At 38.2% G+C, this 20601-nt stretch overlaps 1 protein-coding gene across 3 annotated transcripts in view; it reads left to right on the forward strand.

The window, feature by feature from the left end:
- Positions 1-20601, forward strand: part of dcun1d1 (DCN1, defective in cullin neddylation 1, domain containing 1 (S. cerevisiae)) — a 71733-nt gene extending 51132 nt beyond the window's left edge. For 2 of the 3 annotated variants that reach the window (XM_078410206.1, XM_078410205.1), the window contains exons 4-7: positions 7844-7974; positions 11664-11746; positions 14879-14975; positions 15806-20601. In XM_078410206.1, coding sequence (XP_078266332.1) covers positions 7844-7974; positions 11664-11746; positions 14879-14975; positions 15806-15885 — 391 coding nt within the window. In that variant the 3' untranslated portion in view covers positions 15886-20601. Of the gene's footprint in view, positions 1-7843; positions 7975-9151; positions 9292-11663; positions 11747-14878; positions 14976-15805 lie in introns of those variants that run through there. The other variant, XR_013547992.1, reaches the window with a different exon arrangement.

Consider the following 20601-nt stretch of genomic DNA (forward strand, 5'->3'; position numbering starts at 1 on the left):
TCACATTCCCCCCTGTGATGGAAGGCAAATAACTTTTACCTTCTTCCTCCTTTTCTCCCGCAGTCGGGGCGATCGAAATATTCGCGGTCAGGGCAATCGAAGCCCCTGCTATGGGGCGATCGAGGCTCCTGCGATTGGGGCGGTTGAAGCTCCTGTGGTCGGAGCTCCTGAAGTTGATCCCTAACAAAGGGACCGCCAGCTCCACGACGTTAGGCCACAGTGCGGACAGAGATACAATACGGAAAAAGTCGCATTTCCGTCGAGGGAAGAGATAAAAAAAGTTTCTCCCAAACCCCACCCCAACCCACCACATAATACAAAACTAAAGATACAACTAAAACATGCAATTAAAACAGACTAAAAACAACAGAAGAAAGGGGCGAGACAGGTGTTGGCAAGGCTGCCACTTACGGCGCAGCGTTGTCGCCAGTTGTGGCTCACGTTGTAGCCCCCTTGGGCAGCGCTTTCTTCAGGCTGCTGCCACTGACAGGACGTGTTTGGCCACTGAGGGGTGCCCTTCCCTCTTACCAGCTACTGCTTCTTCCTGTCGGCTGTCGCTTTGTCTGCTCTCCGCCGCTGCCTCCCCCTTCTCCCTTTCCCTTGTCCACTTGGCCTCTTTCTCCCCACCCCCCCCCCCCCCCTCGCCAACCCCCTCCCACCCCCTTCACTGCTGCCACCTCCTCCCATCGCTCTGTCCACTCTGCTGCTCCCTCCTCTGCCGTTGCTTCCTCTGCTTTCTCCTCCGCAGTCACCGCCATCTTCCCAGGTGGAGTATATCGGCGACTGGGTCAAAAGAGGTGGGGTGAGGGAGGGGGGGGGGGGAAGGGGGTTGGGAGAGGCCAAGCAGACAGTTGTTTTATAGGAAAAAGCAGCAGCTGATGAGGGGAGGGAGCTCCATGATGACTGAGGGTGTGGTGTCAGTGACAGCGGCCTGGAGAAATCGCAAGCAGCCAGGGTCTACAACATGAGCAGCAACAACAGCCGCACGGTGCAGGCAGCTGGTGAAGAATGGTTCGCTGAATCACTTTGCACGCCAGGCTGGTGTCGGCATATATCGATAGGTTAGGTCCATCTGCTATAGCTGAAACCCATTGTAAAGGGGTCCGTTAAAATGAGAGTGAACTGCATTGTGTTATTTTAAAAGGCAGATTGAGAAAGGCTCAGAGAATATTATCTAATACTAGCATTTTACTTCCTTCAGTATTACTCTATATAGTCCTCGGTTAAAGTCACATGGTGATTTCTTAACTGTAGTCTATTCTTACCTCCCTCTTATCTCCAAAAAATGACTACAGAATAATCCTCCATAGTTTTCCACCAGTATTTGCCTTGGTGAGGCAACCTAATGACCACACGGTGGCGGCACGGTGGCGCAGCGGTAGTTGCTGCCTTACACCGAATGCAGCGCCGGAGACTCAGGTTCGATCCTGACTACGGGCGCCGTCTGTACGGAGTTTGTACGTTCTCCCCGTGACCTGCGTGGGTTTTCTCCGAGATCTTCGGTTTCCTCCCACACTCCAGAGATGTACAGGTATTTAGGTTAATTGGCTGGGCAAATGTAAAAATTGTCCCTAGTGTGTGTAGGATAGTGTTAGTGTGCGGGGATCGCTGGGCGGCGTGGACCCGGTGGGCTGAAGGGCCTGTTTCCGCGCTGTATCTCTAAATCTAAAAAAAAATCTAATTTGGTTTAGCTTCAATACTGATGGAACCAAAGATTTTCTATCCTTTTTCTCAGCTCCAGTCTCCTCAAAATTCATTTTGAAATTAATCTCCATATCCTCCCTTGTTATAGCGCCTACCCTGGTCTGTTCCTCTCGCTATAGAATGTGGTGGTGGTGAGAAGTTTGCAGGATATTGTGCGTTTGTAGACCAACAAACAAGTTAATGATACCTGCAGTGCTCAAATTGCAGCGAAAGGGGTTTTGATAGAGATTTTGGTCAAGGTGTCATACGTTTAATAATCCCCTTATTCCCAGAAGTATTGACAACTATTTTCTTTTACAAAAATAGTGAAATTCAATCAGCTACCGGTTTTATATATTTTGCTCAATTTCTTTTAACATTCAATTCAAATTACTGCTGTTTCTTTCCTTAGATTTAAGGAAAGTTCAGATCATTATGCATCTCATAATAAAAACATTTGCTTACAATTCTGTGTAGTTCTGTGTAATTTAAATCAATCTGGTGAGAACAGAAGTTCTAGGTTTTCGATTCAATGTGTGTTCATCAAAGTTTTTTTTAATGCAAAGATTTCTCCGATCTGAGAAAGTGCAACTTGTTGGCACGTATGAGAGAAAAGAGTTTTGCAATCCTTTCAATAATTTGTAGTTGTGAAAGTTGGGCATTTGTTTACTGAAAACTGTAGTTGATATACAGTCGTACAGCACGGAAACAGGCTCTTCAGCTCAACTTTCTCTTGCTGTCAAGATGCCCTGTGTACATCCGTCCCACCTGCCCGCATTTGCCCCACACCCCTTTAACCCTTTCCTATCCTTATACCTGTCCAAATATCTTTTAAATGTTGTAATAGTACCTGCCTCAACTATCTCCTCTAGCAGCTCATTCCATAAACCCAACACTCTCTGTGTAAAAACGTTGCCCCTCAGGTTCCTATTAAATCTTTCCCCTCTGATCTATGTTCCCTGCTTCTTGATTCTCCCACTTTGCGTAAAAGACTCTGTGCATTCACCTCTTCTATTTCCCTCATGAGCTTATACACTTCTATAAGATTGCCCCTCAGCCTTCTGTTCTCGAAGGAATAAAGGCCTAGCCTCGAAGGAATAAAGGCCTAGCCAGCCCAGCCTCTCTGACCCTTATAGCTCAGGTGCTTAAGCCCTGGCAACATCCTCGTAAATCTTTGCACTTTTTCCAGCTTAACAACATCCTTGCTAGGGCGGCCAAAACTGAACACAATATCCCAAATGCAGCCTCACCAGCATCTTGTACAACTGTAACATAACATCTCGGTTTCTATACTGAATATTCTGACTGATGAGCTGCAAAGTGCCAAAAGCTTTCTCGGCCAGCATATTTATCTGTGACTCCACTTTCAAGGAACTCCACTTTCCAGCGCCCTATATTCACTGTGTAGGCCCTGCCTAGGATTGACTACCAGAAATGTAACACCTTTCACTTAAATTCCATTAACCATTCCTCAGCCCACTTGCCCAACTGATCATGTTCCTACTGTCATTTTTGATAAAATGTTGTCCTCCATAATTAACAAGAGGTAGCATTCTGTTGTGGGATGAAGTGAAACATAAAGGTTACTGTGTATTATTGTTCTGGTGTCTTGAATGAAGAGTAGATTGCAAGGAAGGAAACTCAAATTATTAGTTTGGTCAAAATTATGGTAAATAATTCATTCCAGAAGAATAGGGAGTGGCTAACATTGCGCCATTATTTAAGACGGGCAGCAAAAAACCAAGTAGGTAAATCCAGGCTGGTGAGCGTGACGTCAGTGGTGGGATTCGGGGGGGGGCAGGATATTCCAGCATTTGGATAGACACGGACGGATCAAGGATAGTCAGCATGGCTTTGTGTGTGGGAAATAGTGTCTCGCAAATCCGATCTTTGTTAAAGAGGTCACCAAGGGGAATGACGAGGGCAGGCCTGTGAGCATTGGCTTTAGCATGGCCTTTGACAAGGGCCCACAAGGTAGACATGGGGAACTGCGGATGCTGGTATCTTGACCAAAACATTGCTGAAATAACTCAGGGGGTCAGGCAGCATTTGTGGAGCCAATGATTCAGGTCAAGATTGAAGAAGCGTCCAGACCTGAAATGCGCCCTACCCATTCCCTGCATAAATGCTGCCTGACCTGCTGAATTACTCCAGCACTCTTATTCCTGCATGGTAGGCTGGTTTGAAAGATTAGATCAAATGGAATCCCAAGTGAGCTGGCTAACTCGATTCAGAATTGGCTTAGAGGGCGGAGTAGGGGGGTTGTTTTTTTGCAATCTAGATCAATTGGGAAGATGAGCCAAGGAATGGACAATGGAATTTAACTCTTAACAATCGTGGGGTGTTACATTTTGTTTGTCAAACCAGGCCAGGACTTGCACAATAAATGGTCGAGCTCTGGGGGGGGGTAACAGAACAGAGATATCAGTCTGAAGAAGGGTCTCGACCCAAAACGTCACCCTACCCTTCTCTCCAGAGATATCTGGGAGTGCAGCTACGTGATTCCCTAAAGGTGGTGAGTCAGGTGGGCAGCACGGCAAGAATATGCTTGGCACACTTACCTTCATTGGGATGGGTATTGAGTACAAAAGTTCAAACGTTACGATGCAGCTGTGCAAGTCATTGATAAGACCACACTTGGGGTGTTGGCATGCAGATCTGGATTCCCAGCTATGAGAAGGATGCCATTAATTTGGAAAGGGCGCAAAAGCAATTCACCAGGATGTAACCTGAAGTTGCAAGCTGGAATTATCGAGAGTGGTTAGATAGGGTGGAGTTCTTCTTTGGACAGTAGGAGGTGAGGGATGACCTACGCGAGGTGTACAAGAACATGAGCATAGAGCACACTGTCTTTTTCCCCAGCATAAATAACTCAAAAACAAGAGGCCACAGGCTTAAAGTGAGAGAGGAGAGATTTAGACGCGACCTCAGAGACAACTATTTCTCTCCGAGAGTCATCTGTATTTGGAGTGAGCTGCCAGAGGAAGCTGTAGAAGAGGATGCAATTTTGACTTTTCAAATACATTTGGACAGATAGATGAATAGGAAGGGCTTTAGTCCAAATGCAGATAAATGGGAACATAGACAATAGGTGCAGGAGGAGGCCATTTGGCCCTTCGAGCCAGCACCGCCATTCATTGTGATCATGGCTGATCATCCACAATCAGTAACCTGTGCCTGCCTTCTCCCCATATCCCTTTGCATACCAGCCCAGTATGCAAACTTGGACAAGGTGGGCCAAAGGAACTGTTTGCATGCTGTATAGCTGTCTGGCACTGACTTTAAGTAGAATTTAACTGGAGAAATTCATCTCATTTTGGATACTACCAAGATAAATGAAGATTATTCCTTAAGTTACGAGAAACAGGGCTTTGTAGGGGAGCAAATCTATTTGGACAGTTTTGATGAAAATTTTGAATCTATAGACGGATATTTAAAAAAATTAACAAATATTGCTATTTATTTGAAGGGGAATGGTATACAAGAGGTATGACATTTTCATTTGCAAATAACTTTATCAGATGCGATCTGAGTACTTCACTGGGTTTTGGGAACTCTGCCTCGAAGGATATATTAGTTTTGTCATGGCAAATTTACTGAATGGTTATCGGAGCCAAGAGTGTAAAAGTGTAAGGAAAAACGTCTTAAATTTGTCCATATTCCCAGCAATATAAAGGATTGAGAGATGATCTCATCAAAGTGTTTAAAAATCTAATTTCCCTGGTTTGTAATTCAGAGCAATCGGTTGTATCTTAAAGTTAGAGCTAGGCCATTCAAAAGCAAAATAAGGAGGCACAAAGGGTAATAGAACTTTAAACTTTTTCTAAAAGCTATTGATGGAAGGAAAAGTAGAACTTTCAAGACTGAGATTCTTGTTATTTAAAGATGGGAAATTAAATGAAGGTGGGAAAATGGGCATGAAGTGCAAACCATCCGTTATCTAATGGAAAGGTTGAGTAACACTGGAGACTGTGGTTTCTAACTGATATGGCCATGGAAATAACACCAATAAAATTTAAATGCTCAGGGCTGGTCTTGTTTTAATGACAGTTAATCAGCAATGATCGCCAGCTAACAGTTTGCACTGGGGAAGTTTATTGCATTAACAAAATAGAAATTATGGATACTTATAACTGATTTTTGTTGTTGTTGCTGAATGCATGTAAAGATTTGTAGAAACTTTAGCAAAGGAAGATTCATGGAGAGATTGATGCTTGACAATTTGAAAATGGAAGATAGACACAAAAACTAAGTAACTCAACGGGACAGGCAGCATCTCTGGAGAGAAGGAATGGGTGATGTTTCGGGTCGAGACCCTTTTTCAAACTGGTTAGGGATAAGAGAAACGAGAGATATAGAAGATGTAGAGAGATAAAGAACAATGAATGAAAGATATGCAAAAATGTAACGATGATAAAGGAAACAGAGCATTGTTAGCTGTTTGTTAGGTGAAAATGAGAAGCTGGTGAGACGGGTGGGAGTGGGATAGAGATAGAGGGAATGCTAGGGTTATGTGAAGTTAGAGAAATTGATATTCATACCACTGGGCTGTAAGCTGCCCCAGCGAAATATGAGATGCTGTTCCTCCAATTTGCGTTTAGCCTCACTCTGACAATGGAGGAGACCTAGGACACAAAGACCTGTTTGGGAATGGGAAGGAGAATTAAAGTGTTTAGCAACTGGGAGATCAGGTAGGTTCAAGCAGTTGTTGGGTGAAAATGTCTATATCTTTCGTTTCCCTTATCCATAACCAGTCTGAAGAAGGGTCTTGACCCGAAACATCACCCATTCCTTCTCTCCAGAGATGCTGCCTGACATGCTGAGTTACTCCAGTTTTTTTTGTGTCTATCTTCGGTTTAAACCAGCATCTGCAGTTCCTTCCAACACAATTTGAAAATGGACATTGAAAACAGCTTTTGTGGTTCCTTAAAGTGTATGAATGTTATATTCTCATATATTGACTTTAGCATCAATAAAGTAAACTCTTTAAACACTAGATGGAACATTGTTCAATTTGCGTTCCTTGGAGGTGCAGTGCCATTAGCACCCTCAAAAATCCTGGTTCTGTAAACTGTGTGTACGAGAAGTGATCTCATTAAGATGTGCAAAATTCTTGATGTACAACAGAATAGAGGGTGAATGGCTCTATCCTCTTCGTGGAAAATCTAAAACAAAAAGACGTAGTCTCAGGATAAAAGCATGGCCATTTAGGACTGAGAAGCTGGCATGATTGTATTGAATTGTTGAGCAGGTTTGAGATGTTGCGAAATCTTCTATTTTACCAGTTTATGTTCTTCACTTCTGTATTGTAGAATTTTTCAAGTGAATTACCTACCAGGAAAAGCAAGTATGGTCCAAATGTGATCTTCAGATTGTTTTGCAGACAATTCTGATTGATTGAATCAAAAATATGGATTTTGATCCAGGTGATAGATTATTAACTATAATTTGTAGATATCTGACTATATACATAGATAAATGCTAGATTTGTTTTATTAAAGCCTGCATACATAACAGATACATTAGGCACCATTTTAAATTAAGGATAAAGAACAGAGTAGCACTTTACTTTCTCTTTTATCTGGTGTCTTTTCTCTCTCTGCCTCATTTTTTGTCTTTAGTGGTGGAAGGAATTTAAATTGTTTAAATTTAAACCTCGGTCACTTCAGGAAACACAAAATCAAAAGAAGGGTCTCGACCCAAAACGTCATCCATTCCTTTTCTCCAGAGATGCTGCCTGTCCCGCTGAGTTACTCCAGCTTTTTGTGTCTATCTAAGGGAAATCAATAATTCAATTGGAATGTTAAAGTGGACTCTGACAGTCTGAACAAAGGTTCCTGGGACCTTGCATTACTCTCGAATTTGAATTTCAATTGTATGCATCTTTCACCCAAATATGGTGACATTTTGGATAAGTGGTGCTATTTGTTCTTTTAACACATGAAAAGCCTAAATGTTTTGACAGTTCTTGAGTTTTTTTATTCATGTTACATTAATGAATTAAAAGTATATATTCAATTAGGTCTTTATCGTAGCCTAATGAGATATTAAGTTTCTGTGATGAAGGGGGAATGGAAGAATTTTAATATGATAGTGAGAAAGGAGAACATTGAATGTTATGATATATTATGTTGAAGAGAAGTTTCTCTTATTGATAAAGGTGTGACAGCATAGAAAAACTGAAGATTCTGCTGCCTAAATTGGAATTAGAATTAAAAGATCAAGCAAAGTTCAAGGATTTTTACCAGTTCACGTTCAACTTTGCAAAGAACCCAGGCCAGAAGGGCTTAGGTAAGTGCAATCTAAAAGAACTGCTGACCTTCCACAAAATACTCTCCATAATGCAGCCTGTTGGGGATAGAATGCAAAGACAACGCGTAGTGCTGTGCAAAAGAATACACAATTCCTGATGCAATGTTGGAGTCACATAATTCATTCACCTGTATTGTATTTAAGCAGAGCCTGCTTAATGACCATGACCAGGAACATGATACTAACACAACATGATGTACTGTGATCTAACCACTCATGATTACATGTGGCAATCACATAAATTGGTACCAGTGTTTTGGTAATTATGATTACCCTACATAGCAGAATCGGAAGGTAAATTGAGATAAGATCCTGTTTCGTTTGTTTCTCTTCCATTGTCTGGGGCACGGTTTACAATTTGGTCAAGCAGTTATTTTTAAAAATCAAATTTTGTGGTATTTTGTTCCATGGTAGAACAAGTAATATATGCTTGTATGTAAGCTTAAATTTCTCCAAAACACTGACAACAGTTTAGTTGCCACTTTAGATGTGATTTTTATGTAATTTTACAAAGATTACAGTACATTTTAAGGAGTAAAGATCAACGTTTAAAGCAGCATGGATTTATATACAAATCATTGCGACAATCATTTCTGCCCCCACCTCCCCCCCCCCCCCGCAATCATTTTTATGCAGGACTTTGTTCTTTGAAAATAGTTCTTGAAAAATATGCATTCATATTGAAATACCAGGTACTGCCTAACTGAGTATTACAGCAGTTTGGCAGGCAGGAAGTAATATACAGATTTTAGTCTTGGACACACATTTAGGAGATGACCTTTCTAGTAAATTGATTAGGATAGAAATCCCTGGTGAACTCACTTCTGGTTTCTAAAAGAAGGCTGTCAAAAAACTGTAAATACCTTGAGTTACTTCAACAGCATTTTTAATGAAGTACCATTTTATCCTTTATCCATGCTGACATAATGGTAAGCACTCACAAGTAGTAATGGAGTCAACGCAGAAACTGTCATAAGGCACGTTTGGAAATAGACAGCACAAATGTGATATTCCAATATCTTATTCAGTTATTTCACAACTTCTGATGTCATGTGATACTCAACGCCAGTGCAAATCGACCCATCTGAACTAATTGCCCGCACTCTGCAAAACCTCCCCAAATATATCTGCGCCCTATTTATCTCCATGTCTGCAGACAACACAGAAAATCTAAAGGAAGCTTGGGAACAAGACCTAGGCTGCCAGATAACGAGGAATAGGGAGGAGTGTGGAGGCAGACCTGCAGGACCTTCACATGCAGCAGAATTCAAGAGGGGCAGAACTAATTTTTCAAAGGTATAAATCATAGCTTAACTTTAGCAAATGTTTGAAAATAGTGATTATAATTCATGGCTCTACAGAATTGCCATGTGACATTAAATTAATTGCAGATTTTTATTCTAATCCTTGTCATCTTTGCATACAAAATTGAGAGGGAAGAGAAAATGTTGGATAAGGAGAAAAGGCAGGTTAGAAATTTGTTGAGATTGTTTGTGCCAGAACTGTTCAGATGAGTATAGGAGCATTGCAAAGGTCTTTAGATTTGATTCATGCATTGGTTCTTCCATCAGCTGCACAATTAACATTGGACGTTGCCAAATGCCAATGTATTGTTAAATGTCTGCATATCATTCATCAAAGATTTCTGTAAGGGTCAATTTTTAAAATCATTTCTGGATTTATAAAATCAAAAATTGCTTTTGAGACACCATTGGAAAGTTGAAATGTTGCTGTAGTCTGAATTTGTAAAAGGTCCTTGATACATGACAATTAGGAATTGATTGGTCTATATAGGACCAGAAATCATCATTCAGTGGTTGCTGAAGCAATGTGCTTTGACACCACAATTTACCATGCTCCGTGTTAAGTATTTTGTTGGCTTGCACTTGCTTTTAATTTCAAATTCTGAACATAACTTCGGAAGCACAAAAAAAGTAATATTATGATTGTATAGTTAGATGACTGATATGCCAATGCCCAAATTTTGTTCTGTTGGGGTGGTGAATGTAGCATATGTCTTTGTTTACCTCGTGATGAAAGGTTCACCACCAGTAGAACTGAAATTTAATTTCACCGTAGAATCTTGAGGCTGGTGTTTCCATAATTGAAATGCTCCATCATTTTCACAGTAAAATCGCATGCTTCTATAATAAGCATCAGTTAACATTAGCAATAATACTAGTGGTTACGTAACATGATTTTGTAAACCCACCTCTAATGTGCTATGTTAATATTCTGATGCATCCAGACTGAAAGAATGCAATCATTTTTTAATGAAATTCAACTGGGCGAAATGGCACGGGAAAAGGTGTCCTTTGAGTAAAAGGGCAGGATAGTAACTGCAGATGTTTTCATGGTGCTTTCATAATCTCCTCTCAGGTGACTAAAGTAAATTATTAGGCTATCCTTTCCTCAATTTTTGTAAATTGTGGAAATCCATTGTCCAAATTAGGATCGGGTTCCAATGATTTTAAAGTGAAAAAGAAATCTATCCTTGGAGATGCCAAAACATTCTACTTACAATGTGGCTGGTATTTTATGAAGGACTGAATATTACATGAAGCCCAAGATCTAAATTCATTTTAAGGTGTATTTCCTATTATTACCAAAGTATGATGACATGGTTAAAGTTTTAGTTAACAAATTGATTAATGGTAACTTGCAATATTTCAGAAAAGTGTGAAGGTAAACTATATATATAGTTTTAAATGATTGAAGAATTAAGTTAGACTGGTTACATAATGGTTCAGTGCAAAACAATTTGCAATTTGGTGCTTGGGACAAATAAAAATGATTACCTGAAATGTCCTATTAAGTTTAAGATTTAGATATGTTGTAGAAAAGTTAGCAGGGTTTATAAATTGTAAGTGCCTGCATTTAATTGAACTGTCAATGCTTGAAGCCACCAATTAGTGAAAAAGATTGAAAACACTTGCATTATGGCCCCTCCATCTCAAAAAATTATATATATACAGTGTACAGTTATGACTTGGAAAGCAAAATCGGTTCTCTTAATTGTTAATGAAGCAACACATAATAGTGAGATTGAGTACTGATTGAATTTTCAGGTACACATTGCATCTAAAGTCTCTGCATTTACTATAATTGGAACTGTTTTCCCTCGCCCTGCGAATGTACAGTTTAATTGTCAATGTGTATTATATTTTGCCATTTCCATTTAATTATATGATGACTTGTATTTTGAAACTTGGTTTGTATATATTCACTCACCCTTGCCTGCTTAGTTTGGGTAGTATAGCTATTAAAGTGTTATCTACACTGAATTGTTTTAATTTTAACTGAAGCAAAAAACATTTAAAAAAAAACAAACAAACATCTCCCTTTATAACATTGAGATCAATGGGGCATTACGTTGCGTACAATTTTTCTCCAGATATATAGGTTTAATCAACTATAATGTCAGAAATACCTGTTGGGAGTTCACCACCTTAATTAGTTTAAAACTTACTAATGTCTGCAGGCATTTTCAGCTGATCAGATGTTGAGATAGTTTTAATCACCTCTGATTAAACTATAAGTACAACAAACATACTAAAGTGGAGAAAAATCTTAAAAAAATGCTACAACTCTGTATTACTTTCAATTTTCACTGAGTATTTACATTTTCCAGTAACTACTGAAGATATACTTAATATTTTATTTTCCAGATTTAGAAATGGCAATTGCTTACTGGAATTTAGTACTTGCTGGCCGATTCAAATTCTTAGATCTATGGAATAAGTTTTTATTGGTAAGTGTAAGAATTGATGCTTCTAACCTGGTTCAGATTTGTTTGTTTTTGAAAGTTACTTTTTCTTATGGGCAAACACTAAAGAAGTTAAATGTAGTTAAATGCAATGCAACCAATTACAATCAAGATACCAGACCACAACAGTCCACAATCAAGATACCAGAGGCCATTTGGCTCATTAATGCTTCTCCTGCCTGTCTAAGAGCCATCTACCCTTGACAATTGCCTTGCGCATTGTGTTCAAATTCTTCCTTTTTAAAATATTTATTCACTTCTCTTAGAAAGCATTTATAGATTTTGTTTTCACCATCGATTCAATAGGCTATTCAATGCCCTAAAAGGATACAAAGTGCTGGAGTAACTGAGCGGGTCAGGCAGATGAAGGAACCTGACCTGAAACATCACATATCCACATTCTCTGGAGCTATTGCTTGAGTTATTCCAGCACTCTGTCTTTTTGTGTAAACCTGCATCTGCGGTTCTTTGTTCTATATGTCCTAAATCTGCCCAGTGCCTATCCTCACCCTTTGCTCGTGAATTTCCTATGGATCTTGGTGCTTTCAAATCGCTCTGCTTCTCTCCTTACAATTGTTCTTTTTCCAAAGTTACGATTTATATTTCTTAACCCCTGCCTACCCATCAACCAGTAGAGTCTGAAGAAGGGTCTCGACCCAAAACATCACCTATTCCTTTTCCCCAGAGATGCTTCCTAACCTGCTGAGTTACTCCAGCATTTTTGTGTCTATCTTGTGAGCCAGCATCTGCTGTTCTTCCCTACACATTTGTCGCTTAGTTTGACGAAGGGTCTCAACCTAAAACGTCACCCACTCCTTCTCTCCAGAGATGCTGCCTGTCCTGCTGAGTTACTCCAGCATTTTGTGTCCATCTTCAGAGTAAACCAGCATCTGCAGTTCCTTCGTACCAATTGAACCTGATAATACGTTTTTGTGTTTTGGATGTGTAGTAAGGAACTGCATATGGAATTTTTCACCTTTTTCGAATTAGTATACTTTTAACTTCCTCAAATATTTATACATTTATCACACTCAATTTTTATATTAATGCTAGCATTCTTAAACGCATCTATATCCATCCTGTTGCAGTTCCTTTATATCTTGCATTTGATGAAAATTGCATGTCATCATGTAAGGACAGTTTTATTCCATTTATTTTTTACCCTTTTCTCGGGGGTATAGATTTTTACAATTATTCTGTCCTCTGACGCAACTTCCATATCTTCACATCAATTAAATAGAAAATTGCTTGTCATTAAGTTGATTAAACTCTGTCTTTGTGCACGGCACTAGTTTTCCTTTCAAGAGCTGTCCAGTTATTTTTGCCTCCTTTTATCTATTCAAAGTTTATTCTAGAACGTCATCCATTCCTTCTCTCCAGAGATGCTACCTGTCCTGCTGAGTTACTCCAGCATTTTGTGTCTATCTTCTAGTATACGCAGTTTGACTTGTTCAAGACTTGACCATACGTTAAGTTCTGATTTCCTGGTGGAGATTGGGTTTCCTGCAATGCGATTATGATTCTGTTTTTAAGCAAACATTTTGAAAAATGTACATAATTGAGTTAATGGTTAGCAAATGGAGAAACTTTACTCGTATCTATCATATTTATAGTCGCAGAAATGGTGGTCTGCATTTTGTAACAGAAAATTCACTGTTCACTGCATTTTCTCCATGTCCCTGATGCATTATCCTACCAGTCTTAGGATTTTCACAGGTAACGTTTTACAGCTAAAAAGTCCTGCGATCCTGTCAGTGATTTAGTATATCTTTACAGATTGGCTTGTGTGGGGTTTCCTCGGCAGAATCAAACTAAATTCATTGCTGCAAATTCAGTTTAAATACTCTAATATCAGGAAAACCATGCACGTAGAGGAGATTAAAGTGACTTTTAATGGTGCATTAACCACTAAAGCAATCTGGTGCCAATAGTTACATTTTTGTACCTATATTGGATTTTACTTATTTTCAAATGGGTTTAAACTTATCTTTAATCATTGTTTATTTCAGCCACTGTATGTATATGTATGATATTCCAGACTTCAATTACAAATAGCTTTCCGATTTCTTGACTGAGTTCAGGGATCTCTTGAACTTGTCTGACAGCAGCAGATGTTGGAAAAGGTCGCTTCCCACCATAGATATATCTAGATATCTCTGGGAACTGTTTATTCCAGTTAGTGAAGTAGCCTTCATTGCTGACTCGTTTATTTTCATTGAATTAACTTTTTCAAATACACTTTTTGGATAGAATCATAGAAACATAGAAAATAGGTGCAGGAGTAGGCCATTCGGCCCTTCAAGCCTGCACCGCCATTCAATATGATCATGGCTGATCATCCAACTCGGTATCCTGTACCTGCCTTCTCTCCATACCCCCTGATCCCTTTAGCCACAAGGGCCACATCTAACTCCCTCTTAAATATAGCCAATGAACTGGCCTCAACTACCTTCTGTGGCAGAGAATTCCACAGATTCACCACTGTGTGAAAAAAAACTTTCTCATCTCGGTCCTAAAAGACTTCCCCCTTATCCTTAAACTGTGACCCCTTGTTCTGGACTTCCCCAACATCGGGAACAATCTTCCTGCATCTAGCCTGTCCAACCCCTTAAGAATTTTCTATAAGATTCCCCCTCAATCTTATAAATTCCAGCGAGTACAAGCCGAGTCATCCAGTCTTTCTTCATATGAAAGTCCTGCCATCCCAGGAATCAATCTGGTGAACCTTCTCTGTACTCCCTCTATGGCAATATCATATATTGCAGATCACTGCAAAATCAAATATAGTCTGATTTAAATGTCATTATAAATTTTAATTACAATGCTTGATCTTGGATCTTTGGATTTTGGATTGAATAATGGGCGATAGCTTTCTCACATAATAAACTTTAAAAATTAAAGCCCTCTTTCCTATCGTATCCCATCGACCACCGAGCATCCATTGACTTTGGGTGGATTTATAAATACTCCATGCTTTTATTATTTATTTTGAGATATTTGGATTGCATTAGTTTGATAAATTGCAGACTTTTTTATTTTTGTACTTTTAAGCTGATTGTGTTTGTCATTACATTAAGTCACTTTTTCTTATATCTTAAATGTTTTATTTGCCTGCAGGAACATCATAAAAGGTCAATACCTAAAGACACCTGGAACCTTCTGTTAGATTTCAGCTGTATGATTGCTGATGACATGTCCAATTATGATGAAGAAGGTATGCTAATATAGAACACACATAATATTTCCTAGAGATGTTTTGAACTTCGTGCTTTCGACTCGCGTGGGTGGGGGGGGGGGGGGGGAGGTCAGCTGTTCAGGGCTAAGGGGATACTCAATCCAGTAAAAATTATTTTCATGGTTTGTGATTTCTGCACTGAATTGCTTGAGTGGACGTTTCCCATATTAAGATGAATTCTCAGAATTTAAATATCCTGGATAGATGTTCAAGCAAGTTGTAGGACACAAATTTAAGCTCAATTTAATTTATGTTATTAATAAAGTTGTCGAATTTTAGAAGTGCATCATATGAATGAATTCTTTTACATTACATTGGATACCAAGTTGAATATGTATCCATTTTCTGTATGAGTTTAATCCTTCAAGGCCATACTGGATTCAATGGGATTGTTGCTCTTCCATTTAAGAGAAACCAAACTGGTTTATCTGAATATTTTCCTACCAAATTTTGAACGGAGCCGCCTGAAAGTGCCCTGCATTTATCTTGAGATGAAAAGTAACTTGGGAAAACAAGACTGTTGTTTTATGCAGTGATGGAGGGCTGTTTAACTGGGGCGCAATGCGTTAAGTTGTACCCTGAATTTAACTCGTGCAGAATCTGATTGAGAGTGCTTTTTTTAGAGACTGGTAAAACCACCACTTTCTCGATGCATTCTCCTATCTCCTGATCAATGCACAAATCATTATACTTAGAATATGTATTTTGGTAGATGTTTCTGTTAAGTAACGATATTAAATTAAGTTTTAAAAAGTTTATTTCAAAGTATACAAAATAATTACGTGTAATTTTTTTAAAATGTATTTCAGGAGCATGGCCAGTGCTTATTGATGACTTTGTGGAATTTGCACGACCACAAATCACTGGGACCAGAAGTACAACTGTGTAGCATTGGGAACCTTGTTGCAGAATGTACATGATGTGTACAGAATGAAAAATACAGCAAATAATGCACAGTCATTTCACAATTAGTTAATAAAATGCAGATCAACGGATTGAAGTGAAGATCAATCCTTTCATTCTAGCTGGAGGATTGTTAACACCAAAAAGGACTTTTCTTCAATCATATCGTATTCATTTAATGGTGGTTTGGGCTTCTGTCTTAGTCAGGACCTCTATGTAAATTCATCAACACTGAGTGTGAGTTCCGTCTGTATACTCTTTGGGATCCTGTACCGTTCATCTTGTATCCGTTTGGAGGACTTTTCTGAAAGGATCATTTTACTGTGCTATGTGACATCAAGCACATTGCTGCCTTCAGTTGGAGCTGAACAGCATTCATGGACACAGGAAATCTGTATTTCAAATGGAATCGATTCGATCTTAGTACTTTTTAAATTATGTAAACAGGCAGTTAGACCATCACAGAAACTTGCTTTAGCTAATCTTTTAGCCATTTTGTGTTCTATGACAGAATACTTTGTCATAAAGTCTTATTTTTCTATGAAGACTGGATCATTACTATGCCTATGCACCAAATTGGGTCCTGCTCCATAATGAACATGGCTTTAGAATGGTGCAGTTGTACAACTGAGATCTGTGGTAATTACTGTTTGTTTTTCCTTATTTTTATCAAAAAGTTCCTCTTCCATCCCCCTTCACTGCTTCCATTTGACACATTGCATAAACCTTTAGGTTGGGTTTAATCCCAGAAACAATATTGTTACCATTCTGATACTGGATTTTCAATCTCGAATCTTGCCTTCAGATGTTTGCCCTGTACAGTGCCCTGAAAGGTATTTCCGGTTTCCTTTCCTGCTGCAAAATGCTCAAACTAAGAATGCTGAATTAGGTTATGATTAAAAGACTAAGCTGTTGACTGAGAAAAACAAAAATTGCTCTGCTCTTTCCAGCTTGGGCAGGCCATTACAATGTCTAAAAGAAAAGACTGGTTGACCTTATTTTTTATATTCAATAAAATTAATGGAAAAGCGACTAGAAATACCTCCGTCTTTTCGTTGGTGTTTGGAGCCATTTACTTTTTTGGTCAAGTTGAAAATGATCTCTACTTTAAAGAATGTATTAAAGACAATTATTTTACACCTGTTTTGATCCTGCATCCCAGCTCATTTCATTTGAATGCAAAATTAATTTTTAACATGTTCAATTTAACTTGACAACTGTTCAGAGAGGGAGAGAGGCGAATTTAAAATCAGTTGTGTGAGATGGGTTTTGATGCTTGCATGCTAAGCTTGTTTTACCAGTAGTTTCTTTAAGTTCACAGGTTGCCAGGTTAATTGTTTCCTCCTTGCACGCGACTAAGCCGTAAAATAGAGGATCATGAAGGAAAACTAATTTCTACATTCAATGCAGGTCTAAGATGAGCCTTTTTATTATCTTTTCACATGTGCTTAAAATATGGATTGACCATTTGTGTAGTTATCAAAATTTGGTTTTCGTAAATGGCTCTACATTAAAAGCTTCAAGTTGCAGAAGTTATTATCACGATATTTTAATAAAATATCGTTCATCTGAATTTCATAATAGGGTCTTTAAAGGAAAAGAAACATGTCCTGTGCCAAATTCAATAGAGTTATAAAATTATTTAATAACCTTTAATTTATAGGTTTTCTGATGTTGAACTGCCATCTGATGCAGTTGATATAAATTCAGTTTTCACATACCTCATATTACATGGCTTTCTTACATTTATGACATTACAGTCAATGCAAATGTGTTGCTTCCCAATTAAGTGTTTGCCATCAACATTTTATTGATCCGTTAGATTTATCTATCAGTTTTGATGACTAAACAGGCTTAAATAGTGGGATTTATTGTGTCCATTTTGTTTCAAATCCTGGAATGCAGCTTTTATTTGAGCAGTATGTTACAAAACTTAATGGTCCATTTAGTAAATCTCTGGGGATGTGTTTTGAAACTGAACTGCTTCTTTAACATTACTTTACCTCAGTACTGATAGACCAGAGAATTGTTATTTCCACACACTCATTTACTTTTCTTTCACTGAAGCATAATGCAATGGCATGTAAGTGATTATTGAAAGCTGGTCACTTTAGAAACTCCATTTCATTTTAATTTTAAAATTATATTTTCAATAATTTTCTTTTGAAGTTGCATGGTACATTTTAAAGTGCAGTTCTACTGTTTTTATTGTAGTGACACTAAGTACACCGATGGAACCAACCCTGATCAAAATATGGACATGAAATATAGAAAAAGCAGATTTATTGTGCAGGTTTCTCTAATTTGCTGTTTATAATGTACATGATGTACATGATGTACATGCTGTACTTTAGTACTGTATAAACTATGGAGGAAGTTAGAACTTCACTGTCATTTGCACACGAGATCAGATGATTCATAAAATGGCTAAGCAGTTAAAAGGAGGTTGTAAAAACAATGTAAGCTAAGTACATTTTGAATGTTAAGCATTGATTTTTTTTGTGGTTATGGCTCGAATTTAGGTACTTCTGATGCCAATATAGTCTTTTAAATCAAGATATTAAAGATAAATCACTATTTAAAGTAGTAGATTTGATTCCTTACTCACCATTGGAGTCTACTTGCCTGCTTTCAGTTTTAGAGAAATTCACTTTACTGGTATAATTGATTTACATAAAATAAGTATTCAAATAACGCTCAAATGTTTTGCATATGCAGAAGACTGGAAATTGTCCTAGTATCATAAATAATGGCCACATTCTATTATTAGTGTTTTGGTTGTGAGACTTCATAAAATTATAATCGCAGTGATGGCTGTCTTCATCACAATGGCAGTTAATAGTCAAGATTATGTTGAGGATTTAATTTAGCAGTACATGCAAATAATTCCCTTTTATAGATTGTGAGCATTTTTTACATATAAATTAGCCGGGACGGGTGGTGAGTTAAGTTGCGTCCTTCAGAAATACCAAACTGACGAGGGAGCAATATCAATTTTACTTTTAATTTTGGTCCAAAGTTGAAAGCAAAGCAGAGTGCATGGAGCTGAGCACGTAGCTTGGTGAAATGTCGGTGAGTAACTAATTGTGCAATTTTAAACAGGATTTAGTTCTGCTTTCAGGAAGAGCTGGTTGCCCTAAAAAAATGCTAATCATATGCATGGCTGATCGTTTCTTTGTTATGCCTTTTTAAATGATTCTCCAGCTACAAATTCAATATGGAAACGTTTTTGTAGTTTAAAGGTTCTCGCTTGCCATGTGGGAATAATTGTGTGCAAGATCTTTGGGAATATCTTTCAAATAAATGAAGAAGGTACTTGTACATACATAATTGCATTCTTGCATGCCAGGCCTTGTTTGATGGAGAAAATGCACTTATGCCTTTTTGGTGTGTTCTAAGAAAAACATAAACATATTTGAATTTGATCCTTGAAACGATAGAATGGAACCCTTTTAAATTACTGCGGCATAACTGTACTTTTTAAAATTAGTTGCTAGTCTTAGGAAGTCATAAGTTTTTTATTTGGTTGACCTTTTATTTCATTCTCACAAGCAACATCAATACCCAGCAGAGAGTCAGTCGGCAGTGGATCTCCTAGATCTTCAGGTTGTTATACTTACCATTAACAGATTAACATAGCTTAACCGTTTTATCCTTCCTCATCTACAAATTCTTTAGCAACTCTGCGCAATATGAACAATGTTAGAGTGCGTGAGAGCATGTATCGCACCACTCCATTCTAATATGCTGTGTTCCCCCAGTTATCCATTAAGCTGGCAGTTTGAACATGTACACAAGTACTATTTCTGCATTCATAAACAGACATGGTGTAAGTAACTATTGCACTGAGCTATTTGTAGTGATTTAAGATTGCACCAAAACTGTTAACTGGCAGAAAATTTGTACTACAAACTTTGGATTTATCTTCCAAAAACATCACGCCTTCCTTTCTGTAAATTGAAATAGCGCTTCATTTAAGTTACTGATATGCACATTGTAGTATTAAAGACGACTTTAAACTACCGTAGAACTGTTTCTGATTGGATGACGGAATTAATGTTCCTACTGATTTGGTTATTAGTTTAATGTATTGTTTGAGATGAAGAGACAGGACATATATAAAAAAAATCAAAACATCTTTGCATTAATTCTGTCAATGGATGATTAAACTATCTCTCTACAGGTGCACCAATAATATAAGTGGCAATCTTATTTAAAGAAAAACGTGTACCTGTTGACCCATTACAGAATCAACTGCAGTGTTTATGTAGTGTGCCAAAACGATTTGTCTTTCGTTGCTTGGCATTGAACGAACCAACATGGTTTGGTGTATTTTTGTCCTGTTTGGCCACATCCTTGAATATGTTAAGGCCTGATAATGATTCATCTGTTCCTTTTGTAGTATTTTAAGGAATATAGAGAATGAAACACTTGTTCCAGTTGAACAATTGTTAACTGTGAAATCTCCATCCTTGGTTATGGGGCAGGCAAACAGTATTGTAATTCAGGCCTAATAAATAGTGCTTTGTACGTATTGCAATTCTGTACACTTGTAGGTAGCATATTTTAGCGTATTGAGAGGCGTGTTTAGGAAGAGCTTGTCATGGATGTCATGTAAATTATGTAAAATTATCTCATTATGGGCAAATGTATTGTAAATTAAACAAGATGAAAATCTACAGGGTCCACTGAGAAATGCCAA

This window comes from Rhinoraja longicauda, chromosome 13 (genome assembly GCF_053455715.1).
Source record: "Rhinoraja longicauda isolate Sanriku21f chromosome 13, sRhiLon1.1, whole genome shotgun sequence".
In the NCBI taxonomy this organism is placed as follows: domain Eukaryota; kingdom Metazoa; phylum Chordata; class Chondrichthyes; order Rajiformes; family Arhynchobatidae; genus Rhinoraja; species Rhinoraja longicauda.